The sequence below is a fragment of the Leiobunum rupestre genome, chromosome 2, assembly GCF_980474605.1.
Source record: "Leiobunum rupestre chromosome 2, qqLeiRupe1.1.hap1, whole genome shotgun sequence".
NCBI classification, from domain to species: Eukaryota; Metazoa; Arthropoda; class Arachnida; order Opiliones; family Sclerosomatidae; genus Leiobunum; species Leiobunum rupestre.
This window is the reverse complement of record NC_143385.1, coordinates 58644540-58658484: the sequence shown is the minus strand read 5'-3', so window position 1 is coordinate 58658484 and position 13945 is coordinate 58644540. Positions and strand designations below refer to the sequence as shown.

The following is a 13945-nucleotide window of genomic DNA, read 5'->3' as shown; positions in this document are numbered from 1 at the left end:
ACTTCTATTCTATAAGGATAAGTTTAGAAATCCCTTAGAAATGTCGTATGAATACTTCAATTGACGTGCCCGCTATAAAAATATTTCCATAAAAGTGTCACTTTTTTGTCTGAAATATATTAATAATGGAAACACAAACCAATTACTAAAATTGATTTTTCTAATCTACGGCGTCGAAAGGGCAAAAAATGAAGAAGCTGACTTTTTTAATAGCAACACTACTTGTTTTTGATATTCGTGGGAATTTTGCCTTGTCTCTCGGTATGTGTGTCTCTATGGCCATTGATTTTCCGTTTTATCTCTGGCTGCTGGTGGGACACGCTTGGCACTGTGACTAGCATATCGCTTTGGCATATTACTTTTGCATATGGGCGCCTCCTGATCCATCATTGTTTTTATTGGGACAGTTTCTTTTCTTTTTCTGGTGAGGCATCTTCAAACGTTATTCTCATACACCCGGGATATCTTATAAATAATATTAAGAAAGCCAAGCGCAACTTTCTTTCGATAAAGGGGAAATCTTAATTATTTAAATCATTTATTTATTCAGAAGTGACAAAAGTATCTGGATAACTTAAGCAACTGAATTATAGCATTTATTTATTAAGACGTTGCAACTGAATTGTCATGAAATATTTGTTAACGTTCTTGTCGTTTTTCGCGTGAAATGAAATCGAAATTTTTATTAATATAGGAAAGTGGATTACTTTCTGTTGCTCTTTTTTACCCAAACATAAATTTTATTTCACTTTTTAAAAATCCTTAAAAAGTGCTCTATAAATATTTCTATAAAAAAGATGGTAATTTATGGGTTATTTTTATCACCTTTAGAAAAGTTACCTTTTATCACCTTTAGGAAAGTTACCCAAATAGTTATAGATTCTATATAGAAATTAAGTATAATTTTCTATCCGATTCCAAACAATTTTATTGAATTTTTATGATATGTTTTTGTTTGACATAATTTCGTTTTTGAATATTTATATGGTTATATCAAATGATCGTAAAAAATTGTAAGTTAGCTTTTTAAGATACCTCTAATATTAATTTGGTAGGAAACATTTTCAAATGTTGGTGATCTTTGTCTCCATAAAAGGCATTCTTTTACGCACAGTGGAATATTTTAGGAGTGTAAAACTGTATTTATTTGGGTTACTTTTAGCAAAGTCGTTTAATTCCAGGTAATGCGCTACATTTTGACGTTTAAAAATGTGCTCCTTAAACTATTAACTGTATATCAAATCCAAGTCGTTAAGACATGAATTATATTTTATAAAGACATAATTCTTAATTGTCGTATCAAATAAATATTCAAACAATTTAGACATAAATTGTGGATTATAAAGCCATAATTCTTAATGTTTTTCTACGCGGATGAAAATTGTCGTATCAAATAAATATTCAAACAATTTAGACATAAATTGTGGATTATAAAGGCATAATTCTTAATGTTTTTCTACGCGGGTGAAAATTATCGTATATTAATATTCAAACAATTTAGACATGAATTGTGGAATATTAAACCATAATTTTAAACGATTTTTTAAATTGTTCAAATTTTTCCAAAATCAGTGGGAAATTTTAAGAAAAAGCTCTTAATAAAAATAAATTTCAACACTTGATAAAAATTCGTGTCAATTTTAAAATGATGAAATGTGTTTTTCAAATTTCAAGATGATATGAATTTTTACAAATGGAACCATGAACAATACTTTATTGCTATTAAAAACTGATAAAATAATCTAGTAACTTATAAAATAATGAAATATCATGTTAATCAACGCCATTTGAACTTCAGAATAGTAATAATAGGTATGGAACCATATACAACACTTTATTACGAGTAAAAATTGAAAAAAGAATTGTTCTTTATAAAATAAGAAAATGTCATCTTTTTCAACTGCCTTAAAAAGCCAAGATGGTAAGTACTTTAACACCATCGATAAATATTAATTAAAGGTAAGCAGGGTTCAAAATAAAAACCCGTGGGTTTTTTGGGTACGACCCACTTAAACAATTTCACTATGAAACTCACTTAAAAATTTTGGGTTGTTCACACTTATTTTAGCTTTAACACGTGTTTATTCGTATTTAGTTCAAAAAATATATAAACCTTTTTACTAGAAATGTCCTCAATTTTATTAATATCGATTTTTGTAATGTTAACTTGTTAGCCTAAATTTTAATAAAACCCAAAAAGTCTGGGTTTGTTTTTTAAAACCCGGATTTTTTAAAACCCTTAACGTAAGACCTGAAAGGATATCGAAGTAAATGAGAGAATAATGAAACGTGTCAACTACTGACCTAAAGGTGAGTGTGGTCAGTGGGCGATAGGACTTATGACTGGACGGATCTTTCATAGGAACACCCCAGAAATCGTTGGCGAAAGTCCGAAGCCAGGGTGCGCCTCCTCGGACGTCCCCGTTCTTGACGATGGCCACCAAATCGTCGTGCACAAACTCCCCGTTCAGGGAATTGGCGTAGGTCATCATCGCCACCGCCGCCACCAACGCGTAACACAGCGGCTCCCGGGCCCGAGACCACAGCGTGACTCTTCGCGTGCCATCGAAACTAACGGCGCTTTTGGCCCGTTCCCCGCGATTGGTTCGCCGAGAAGATCGGCAACGACTCGGGGAGCTTTCTGCGGATGTGGACCCGGGCGTCGAGTTTTTGTCGACATCCCCGCTTTGCCCGTTACTCGGATCCTCCGAGCCCCCACCTTCACCTTCGGCCCCGTTCGAGTCCTCCGTTCTCGGTAAGCACATTGCATGGAATGACCCGCGCTGCCAACCGGACCCTTCCTTTTATATAAATCACTGACGCGATGGATGCTCAAAAAGCGACGCGGTACTTGTCCGGATCGACGCTAGCTTCTCCCGATTCGAGGAGAGCGCGCGATGCGTTGAGATGCCCCTCCACTCTTCCACCACCGCGATCCGAAGAAGCCAAAGAGGAACTTACGAACCCCTTTTCCCGACCAGCAGCGCCACTCCGCGTCGATCGATGACAACTGAAAACGAACGGGGGGGGGGATACCGTTTTCGCTCGGAAGTCGTTGGAGCGTCACTAGTCGCCTCCAGAGCTCGTTCGCTAACGGACCGACGTTCCGACTCTCCTCGGAATCTTCTCTTTCCTGGCCAGAATTGCAAGCTCGAACGGACCGGGCCTCTACGCTCGCGAAGAATTCGGCTCGTTCTTATCAGCTGAGAACGGATCTGCGGCCTCGGAAAACGGTATTCGTTGCGGATGGGAATCTTTTCACTTTCTCTCGATTTTGTTTTTACCCTTCTGAAAGCGAAAGGGCAGATTTTGACGCGCGTTCTTCCAACGTTCTCTCGTAACGACACCTGTGAATTTGCGACTGATACGTACAAAGTGCCGCTTTGTTTCATTTGATGGTATGAATGGGTTGCGATTGTTCTTTTTATTTATGAAATGTCCGTGTGTGGTCATGTTGAGTTTGGTTTTTAAGAGCTTTCCTTTTATGGATAGGATTTGGTATAATGGTTAATTAACGGTCTGGGTTTTAGCTTTTGTTGTACGTGTAAAGTATTTGGAATTTATGGACTCATTTTGAACCCTAAGAATAAATAGCTAAGTATGTAACTCAGCTCTTACGAGATAAGTAAGAGTGTAAATTTAAAACGTGTAATGTACCTAGTGCTCGGCTGTCGATTAATTTTTACACATGAATAAAATAAGCTCGGCGATATTTAAAAAATATTTATTTAAATAATATTTATTTAAATAACCAATAGTTGAATAGAAATTGTAAAATGTTTAAATAATCGAAAGTGAAAAAGCCTATTATTTAAATAAAACAAACAATTATTTAAATAAATGCCACTTTTATTCAAATAAATGCTTGGTTGCGTAAAAAAGATAATTAAATAAGTTAAAATGATATTCTTTTTACCAAAGTTTTTTAAATAAATCGGAAAATTTGTGGATAATGAATAAACAATTCCGAGCACTAAATGTACCTCTAGAGCCTTTACAAAATTTCTTAATATACTTTCTGGGAAATCGTTCAAAACTCTAAATAATAATTATTCTTTTCTTTACCTTAAAGAAAATTCAACAGCAATAAATTAAGTTAAAAATTATATCGGTTGGCTGTTCAACATTAAAATCTTATTTTAATTGAAATTATACTTATTCCTCTTTCAAAAAAATATATAATTCAAATATCAATTTATATATAAACCGCTATTTTTTTAAAAAATAATTATTTCTAAATGTTTCATACTTCAGGTTCTATTTTCAAACGAATTTTAAATTTTGATTTTTATCTTCCAACAACATATGATAGGCCTTTAGTTTGAATGCTCTATTTTGCTCTGAAATTTAAAGTGGAAATGCTACATATTATAGTTTACCGCCTTCTACAGTTCAAACCAATATAAAGAATTTTTTAAACTTTTCAACGCGTATTCGACAGTATGTAAGAAAATTAAATAAAAATTGGTGGGTTTTAGAAAATGTTAACTTATACATATTTTTTTTTAATTTCAAGATAATTTTTCATTAAAATATAATATTATTTAAAAAAACCTTTATTGAAAATATCCACACATACCTTGCGCTTGTGGCATACGAGTCCAATTGATATGAATGTCTGCGAATACTAGAACTTAAGTACATAAAAGAGCTGATGTGAAAACATACTACACGTCGAAGAAGCTAAATTTGTTATTAAATTTCAATAAAAATATTTCACACAAAGTCATCTCTTTTGTAAAAGAAACAACATATTTTAGAGCCTATCCATAGTCAAATGTTTTATTTAAATCTTTCCACAAAATATTGCAGAATTACAACAAACACTTAACCGAAAAGTAAGCTAAATCAATCAATTTCTTGATAAAATGTTCAACCTTTTTGGATAACAACAGAGTAAGTTATTTCATCAAGACTAAATACACAAACAACATTTCGATGCTAGTGATAATTATCGCCCAGTGAAATCATTTCCTGCCTCAATTCAAATGAAATTCTAATGACAGACGCCTCTTGTAAACTTTAATAAGCCAGCCAAATTAATAAGCGCAAATTAAACGAAAAGCAATAGCTTGAAAAAAGCAGCTTTCATTATTCTTTCTTTCATGGCTCCGCGCTTTGAATTAGCGAAATAGTTATTATAGGGTTCCTCCCTAATATCTTTTCCTCGGCAAGGATGGAACCACTCGTTTTTAATAAGAGGGGGTTAAACCGAGGGGGGGGGGGCTGAGGCCTATTGTTGCCTAATGAATAATGGTGGGCGGCGTTTCCTTTTCCAACCGTTCTCTATGAGTGGCGCTGCTGTCTCCCGCTGCCGGAGACACGAGTCGTCGAGCGTGGCAGTCTATCATTACCTAATATCTCTCTGTGTTGCTTTTTTTGCCATTTCATACTGTTAACACGCTCCTCGTCAAAAATCGGATAAACTTATAAATATGGATAGAGTTCAGTTTGACTTCAGGTTATAATATCTGCTGACTTACGCTTCCGGATGTTTTTTCTCCTTCGTGACATTTTCTAAAGGTGTTTTCCTTTTAGCTACGTTTTTCGTTAACTAAAGATACAAACTTGAAATGAAAAAAGTTAATGGTTATTTAGAGAGAATAGAGCGGTAAAATTTATTTACTGTCTTACGTTAATTTCATTGAAAAATATACAATATAATTAATCAAGAATTTGTTTTAATTAATTTGGTCTTTTAATTTGAGGTTGAAAATTAATTGTTCTTTAAAGTTTAGATCAAAAAAATAAAATTGTTGTTACAAGTTTAAATTGAGAAATTTAAATTGTTTTCTTTAGTTGAGAGCTACAAAATTTAATTTAATCTTTCAAGTTTAGATCGAGAAAAATAAATTTTTCTATTAAGTGGGAATCAACAAAATTAACTTGTTCTCTAAAGTTAAGATCGGCAAAATTAAAAAGTTCTTTCAAGTTTAGTTCGGCAAAAATAAAATGTTCGCTAAGGAAAACATCAACAAAATGAAATTATTCTCCATATCATCGACCGAATTCAAGTACTTTCTAAAGTCAACACCGAGGAAGTTTCACTACTTTGATATAAGATCAACAAAAATGATATTTCTACCTAACGTTACTGTCGAAGAAGTAAAATTTGTTCCTTGAAGATAAGAGCGACAAAACCGTTGCTACCAAACGTTTCTATCGATGAATTAAAATTATTCCGTTAAGTCGAGCGCGACAAAACCATTGCGCCCTACTTTTTTGATTTATGAAATAAAGTTATTCCTTAAAGTCCAGAGCGACAAGGCCTTTGCGCCCTACCGTTTTGATGGATGAAATAAAGTTATTCCTTAAAGTCGAGCGCGACAAAACCATTGCTCCCTACCGTTTTGATGGATGAAATAAAGTTATTCCTTAAAGTCCAGAGCGACAAGGCCTTTGCGCCCTACCGTTTTGATGGATGAAATAAAGTTATTTCTTAAAGTCCAGAGCGACAAGGCCTTTGCGCCCTACCGTTTTGATGGATGAAATAAAGTTATTCCTTAAAGTCCAGAGCGACAAGGCCCTTGCTCCCTACCGTTTTGATGGATGAAATAAAGTTATTCCTTAAAGTCAAGAGCGACACGACTTTTGCTCCCTAACGTTTTGATCGACGAAATGAAGTAATTCCATAAAGTCAAGAGCGACAAGGCCTTTGCTCTCTAACGTTTTGATCGACGAAATGAAGTAATTCCATAAAGTCAAGAGCGACAAGGCCTTTGCTCCCTAACGTTTTGATCAACAAAATGTAGTAATTCCTTAAAGTCAAAAGCGACAAGGCCTTTGCTCTCTAACGTTTTGATCAACAAAATATAGTAATTCTTTAAAGTCAAAAGCGACAAGAACTTTGCTCTCTAACGTTTTGATCGACCAAATAAAATTATTCCTTAACATCAAGAGTGACAAGGCCTTTGCTCTCTAACATTTTTATCAACAAAATAAAGTTATTACTTAAAGTCAAGAGGGACAAGGCCTTTGCTTTCTAACGTTTTGATCGATGAATTAAAGTTATTCCTAAAAGTTAAGATCGACAGAGTTAGGCAAATAAAATATTTCTTTATTTTTAATTTGATAATTGAAATGTTTTTACGTCTTGTTAGAAATTATTATTATTGGCTCGATGAAGCTTAAATCTTTAATTTGTTGTTTTACCAATTTAATCAACCATCATTCTCTACCTTATAATAAAATTACTCTTTTTCGTTTTATAAAACTGTCCATAAACTTAATATAAAAATAAGTGTAGGATTCGAAATTTTTTCCGTAGTACTCCCAGATGACATTTCGTTTTAGATTTCCTCACGGAAAATAGCGAAAGATACGGCAATTTTTAACTCCCCGAACGTAAAACGAACTTTTATATTTCCAATCCTTAAATATAATAATCTAATGGTCTCAAGAAATTTAATATTTCACTTTATTTTACGAAATAAAATTGCTCTCTTAAAAATAATTACAAAAATGAAAGTGAAAGAGAGGTGGCTTTAAATCCTAATTGGACAATGGAGAGAAGAACAAAAGAAGATGCTGCTTGTCCCCTCTACAAACCTATAAGCTGGCGAAATTACGATCATTTGTTGTGGACCAGCTTCTGGTAGCATTTGATTGGCTTATATTTCGGAGTTGTCAATGAATATATGGCTTCATTTGTAGGATCTAGAGATGCGATGAGGTCGAAGTCTTCAAATACCATCATTCAAGGAAAAGAGGAAATAACTAATTCGTGGCTTAAACTGACAAGTACCCGAGGTGTTTATTTCCGATTTGGTTCAAAGTCGGCCGTAATGTAGACCTATATGAGATATGAAATTTCCCAAAAGGAGACGTTGCACTACGTATTCAATTTGACATGGCAACCGAAAATGTTTTTGATCATTTAAAACAAAAAAAATCTCCATTTAAAAAAGCGTGGGATTTTCTAGGTTTCACAGGGTCCTAGCTACATTTTTTTTAATTTGAAAATCACGAAATTTGTTATTTGAACCACATTTAGGTAAATTTCATCAAGATGGGTAAATTGGAACATTTTTGGGGTAAAAGTGAAACAATTTTTGGGTAAAATAAGTAAAAAATCTTATTTTTGTTTTAAGTGGTCAAAAACATTTTCGGTTGCCTTGGCAAATCGAATGGGTAGTGCAACGTCTCCTTTTGGGAAATTTCATACCTTATATAGGTCTACATTACGGCCGACTTTGAACCAAATCAGAAATAAACACCTCGGGTACTCTCCTTGTGAGCATTCAAAACCTCAAATTCATCGCAATACAACATTTCACCTACATCGGCATTGTACTCAATTAGAAAATAAGTTTTAAAATTAAATTAGTGTTGGAGATTTATATCGACGCCCGAATTTAAAGGTTTCCCAAACAATTTTTTTAATTTAAAGGTACAGTAAGTGTCAATGGAATCTATCAATAATGTCCAATAGTTTCCTGTAGCAGTTTTCTCTTTAGTTTCATCAGAGAAACGACAAGTGAAACCATAAAATCTTTTACAGGGGGTGGTCCTGATAGAAGCGACTAAAAGTAGGAACGGTTCCGAATTTCATTGCCTGTTGATTACGGTATCTAGAATTGTGGTCTCCAAAATTCACAATTTGCACATATTTGTTAGTTTTGGTTAGATAACAGTAAGTAACGCGTTTTGAAATTTTTAATGTTTAGGCTTAGTTTCTCTTTTAGATTTGACAGTCGCCAGCCAGATTTCCCGCACGGTAGTGATGAGTTCCAAATAGAACGAAACCGGTCTACCGTTGTAATTTCTGGCTATTTTATTTATTTTTAGTTTAGTTTATTACTCGAAGATCTATTTGATCCGAGTTTCACGTTTTTTGTTTGCTCGAAGACCTATTGGTACGAGTTATTAGTAAGTTTTTTAATTTCTTCAAATTTGTTTAGGATTTAGCAATATTATCCCTTTTAATTATGGACTAATCTACTTTTTCGCGTATTTTATCAACCTTCTCACTGTCCATAGGTGGTTTCTTCTAACTTAAATTAAGGTTAGGTAAGGCGCGGTTAATATAATAATAAAACCAAATCTTTTATCCTTTGACCAATGAATACTGAGAACTGTTTCTACATTTGTTATAAATGATAAATCCTCTTTTGGCTAGCCTTTCTGATACATATGTTGAACAGCCTATAGGACTGCAGCAGATAGAATGAAATATTTATGAGAGATCAATGAATTTAACTTGTCTGCCACTAGGTTTATTAGAAGCTAGCGTTGTTTGAATCTTGCTACCTTACAAAACAAATCGTAGCGGAAGATTGGTCAATATACTTCGTTTTCGCTTTAAGATCTCGTGTGAACCATTGTTAATAAAATAAGATGGTTTCAATATACCTAGTTTAAAAATTATTATTGACCAATTTAGCGAAGGCTTAAGCCAAACAGCGCTTAGAAAGACCGCGTATGACGTCATCCCCTTGTTGCTAAGCGATCTTGGCCTCTCGAGAAACCAATAGCTCTTTTTTCTCCATTCCGTATTATATGAAAAACTTTAATATAGTTAACTTCTGAGATAGTTTTTTCCCCTTTACATTATCTTGAAACCCGGAAAGGAGTGGGCGGGTTTGTTGTGTCTTCGCTTTGATGAGAGATTTTTTTGGGGGAGGAGGGGTGCGGTAGGAGTGTCTCCCCCTGACGAGAAAAATGGGAAGTTGGCTCTGGGGCAGATGGGGTTAAGACCGAGACCGAAGCGGGGCGACGGGTGCAGTCTCTCTGGGTGGAATAGGACTTAGTTCCCACACGTGGGCACGAGGGGGCAGCACCGTCAGTCGATCTATCATTCCCGCAGAAGCACCAATGTGTTTCATGTCAGTCGCATCCCCCGAAATATTCCGTAGCACACCCTCAAAATCTCTCTCGTGGCTCCCTCTGGAGCTCCCATTCTTCGATTTCTTTCGGTTGCTCCTTCAACCCTCCTACTCTATCGCGCTTTGTCAAGCGATTAACGAAGTGTGTTTTCATTACCGGTTGTCGCTCTGATTAACGCGTTCTCGATCGTCCAGTAGCAAAGGCTTGTTTCCCCCTTCGACGCTCGCTGCAAAGTGACTTCGGGTGTTACCTATAGCATCCTGTTGCGTATGTGTCGTTCGCTTATAAGACTTGTTTTCCTTTTTCCTTCAAGGGCGGATATTTCTCGCGCCAAGATATTGGTTTGCTTCGAAAGAAACAAGCAGACTCGTATAGTATTATCAAGGAAGTATTTAGGATCCTTCGAACCGTGAATAGTAGCATTGGTTGCTGCTCTTTTATTTCCATGGATGGCCACACCTTAAAACAGGTGTGCTCAAATTGGAGATCATCAGTAAATGACGACCTTGACCTTGAAAATGGCGACCTCGACCTTTAAAGGCCGATATTGACCATTCCAAATGTAGATCGTCAAATTGAGATAGGTCATCTTGACCTTCAAAGTGATGATCTTCACCTTGAGATAGGTCATCTTGACCTTCAAAATGATGATCTTCACCTTGAGAAAGGTCATCTTGACCTTCAAAATGATGATCTTCACCTTGAGATAGGTCATCTTGACCTTCAAAATGATGATCTTCACCTTGAGATAGGTCATCTTGACCTTCAAAATGATGATCTTCACCTTGAGATAGGTCATCTTGACCTTCAAAATGATGATCTTCACCTTGAGATAGGTCATCTTGACCTTCAAAATGATGATCTTCACCTTGAGATAGGTCATCTTGACCTTCAAAATGATGATCTTCACCTTGAAATAGGTCATCTTGACCTTCAAAATGATGATCTTCACTTGAAATAGGTCATCTTGACCTTGACCTTTAAAATGTATTCTCGAAATGAAAAAATCTGTAAACTAGTGTCTTTAATATTTTAAATATACTAATTTTTAGAATTTAAAAGATAATTAAGAAAAATTAAAAATGTTGAATTGAAGTTATACTCATTTTAAAGTAAATATTTGATTATCAAAAAGATGCTACTAAACAAAGTGTAAAACCGAACAAATTATGCGAAATCATCAAGCTGCAAGTTATCTCGGATTCTACTTAAGTATATGTATCGTCTACTTTTTTCGGTTTTACGTGAGCGCTTAAGAAAACATCTGCAATAGATCCGGGTTCGAGTGTTTTCTTTTCCACACAAGATTAAGTTTATTTTTCACTTTTAGGAAATTAAAAAAAAATAGCATCGTGCGAGGTGGCGGTGGTTCGGTTGTATAACAGTAGCCTTAGGCTAATAGCCTATCAATCATTAGAGTCTGGAACCAGTATTTCATTTATTTTTCGCTTACATTAATTTTGTTCTTTTTCGCCGCCATCTTAGGGGCTGCCGCCAGCGCCCCAAACCCCGTATGAGCGATTCGCGAACTATCCTAACTTTTAAAATCGCGCAATTTAGGCTTCGGTCTCTTATAACTGGAACGCGCCGCGCGTGCGAAACAAATTTTTCGCGTCTTCAGCAGCGCGTGCTTTTACGTTGTTTTTCCGTCTCACCGACTTCTCACCAGGTGTCGCGGCGGACGCGCGCTTTTCAATTTCCCGAAATTTCTTTATTTTATTAAAAATTAACTACTCAATATTTTTTGACGCGGTTTTCGCCATAAATTTCAGTTTTTAATGGGCTATAGGGCTATCGAACTGGTTAAAGCTTGACCGTTCCCCTTTAATTTAAGTACTGAGTTAAAAGCTTCAGTGCTTCAGAAGTTGTACACGCGCCGGCTATGTAGGTGAGCCAGGTTCGAATCCCAACCGATACAGTTAGCCTTGAGAAAAAAGACGTATACCGTAAACAATTGGTGGAAGCCCCGCTGTTTGTATGTTGAGACCATCTCGAAACCCTCAGCACTTGGTCCGTCTTTAATGTCAATAAACAGGAACTGTCAACCGCACAACACAAACACTAACCAAACAATAGAAACTCTAACCAAAACACACACGAATACACCCAAGGCAACTGCAATACCACTCATCGTATCTCAGATCACGTAATTGGAGCTAGGTAAAAAATCATTGCCTTTTCTACATCTCTGGAAACTATGAACATAATGATAACAATTTGCCCCAGGTTTCCAATTGCGAACACCGTGCTAACACTATGGTCCGTGACGGCCCGTGACATCCACACACAGACAGACACGGCGAAGGCAATACCTCTCCTTAAACAAGTTCAGTTGGAAGGGTAGAAATCGAGATTTAACTTCTGGGTCATTTAATAAGAAGAATATCCTGGTTAAACAACGTCTAGAAGGTTCTAATTGCAGATTTTTCGACGCGAACATTCTAAAAAGGTGTCTTTGTCTCAAAGAACACAATACAAGTTCTTGGTAATTAATAGGCAAAAAACTAATAGAAACATAAATTAAAGAATTACTTTTAACTGGGAATTTTAAAAACTACAAAAGTAAAAACAGCCTTGGTCGATTATAATAATAATAATATAATTAAGCTTCAATATTTCCCACGTTGAAATTAATTAAGAGGGAAATATATTATTTCAACCAAAAAAAAATGAAATTATCACACGTATGGTTTTACCGCTTCTGTCCCATTTGGTCGAATCTCATTCGCCTAAATGTTTCGTGTGGTATTGTTGGTATCAATTTAGTGGTTCTTTTTTCCTTCCACCTAGGTTTAAAGATCAGGCATATACTTACAATTTCTAAAACTTATTTTACTGACCTACTCGAAGATGTGCCGTTAGAAACGAGAAGGCACATGTGGTTTTTCCACGATGAAGCTCCACCCCATTTTAGCCATCAACGAAAGAGCTCATCTTAACCCGACTTTTCTTTTAAGGTGGATGGGTCGAGGTGATAATCACCGATTTTGTTCAAAGTCGGGTATAATGTACACCTCCATGTAACTTGAAAAACCTGCAAGGGAAAAGTTGCGATGGGCATTCGTTTTGGCATGGCAACCGAAAACGTTTTGACAACATGATTTGGAATTATTTCCGTTGAAAATAACATGGGAATCTGAAGGATTTTAAGGGTCCCCCAATTGACCAAATTGCATTTCAACTTGATTAAATTTAATTTGTAAAATCAATTTAAATGTATTTTTAACGGTTTTGGAATTTTAAAATTTTTTCAATTTTTTAAAAGGTTTCACAGGGGGGACCCTTAAAATCCTTCAGATTCCCATGTTATTTTCAATGGAAAAATCCCAAATCATGTTGTCAAAAACGTTTTCGGTTGCCATGGCAAAACGAAAGCCCGTCGCAACTTTTCCCTCGCAGGTTTTTTAAGGTACAAACAAACCTTTGAAGTTGTTTAAAAATAATCTTATTTTGTCAACACGATCCTTTTTATCTTAAGTCACGGCGAGTTAACTAATAAATATTTATTTTTAGCCATATAACTTTACAAAATATAGATGGCGCTACCGCCTAATTATAAAGATGAATTTAATACAGTCTTATCATAACAGGTCCCGCGTAATCATGGCAACCGAAATCGTAATTGTAATTCTAGCTGTATTATTCCCAATTCAATGTTCGGACATTGATGACCTGCGACAACATGGCTGTGAAAATATCTTTATCTGAACCGCGCAGATATCAATGTATCTGCATTTACGATCAGGTCTTATCAGATCAGTTGATTTTAATAAAAATACAAACTAGATAGCTAAAACCTGATGTTTATCTGAATTTATAGTAAAGTAACAGACAGAATGTAATAAGATTACAGATGCCTCACAGTTATCAATTTACTTATTTCCCGATTAAACGCCTTTCTCAATTTTAATTACAAAAGATTTTTTATCTATTAAATGTATATATCACATAATAACTGAATCTGGTGAGATAAATTTTAGTGGATCGGATCAGAACGGTTAATTGGGATAATTAATCAGATTTAATTTGATAATAGATTGCTGGGTGGTGGAGTAAAAAATATAAATCCGGTCTGACTAACTGATAAACTTCAGTTATCTGAAAATAACGACTTTGAATA

General features: G+C 35.3%; 1 protein-coding gene across 1 annotated transcript in view; it reads right to left on the bottom strand.

Moving 5' to 3' along the window:
* Positions 1-2926, bottom strand: part of LOC149958548 (protein O-mannosyl-transferase TMTC1-like) — a 168129-nt gene extending 165203 nt beyond the window's left edge. The window contains exon 1 of the mRNA XM_090165914.1: positions 2305-2926. Within this exon, the coding sequence (XP_090022040.1) occupies positions 2305-2765 (461 nt within the window). The 5' untranslated portion in view covers positions 2766-2926. The remainder of the gene's footprint in view (positions 1-2304) is intronic.
* Positions 2927-13945: the final 11019 nt, after the last annotated feature.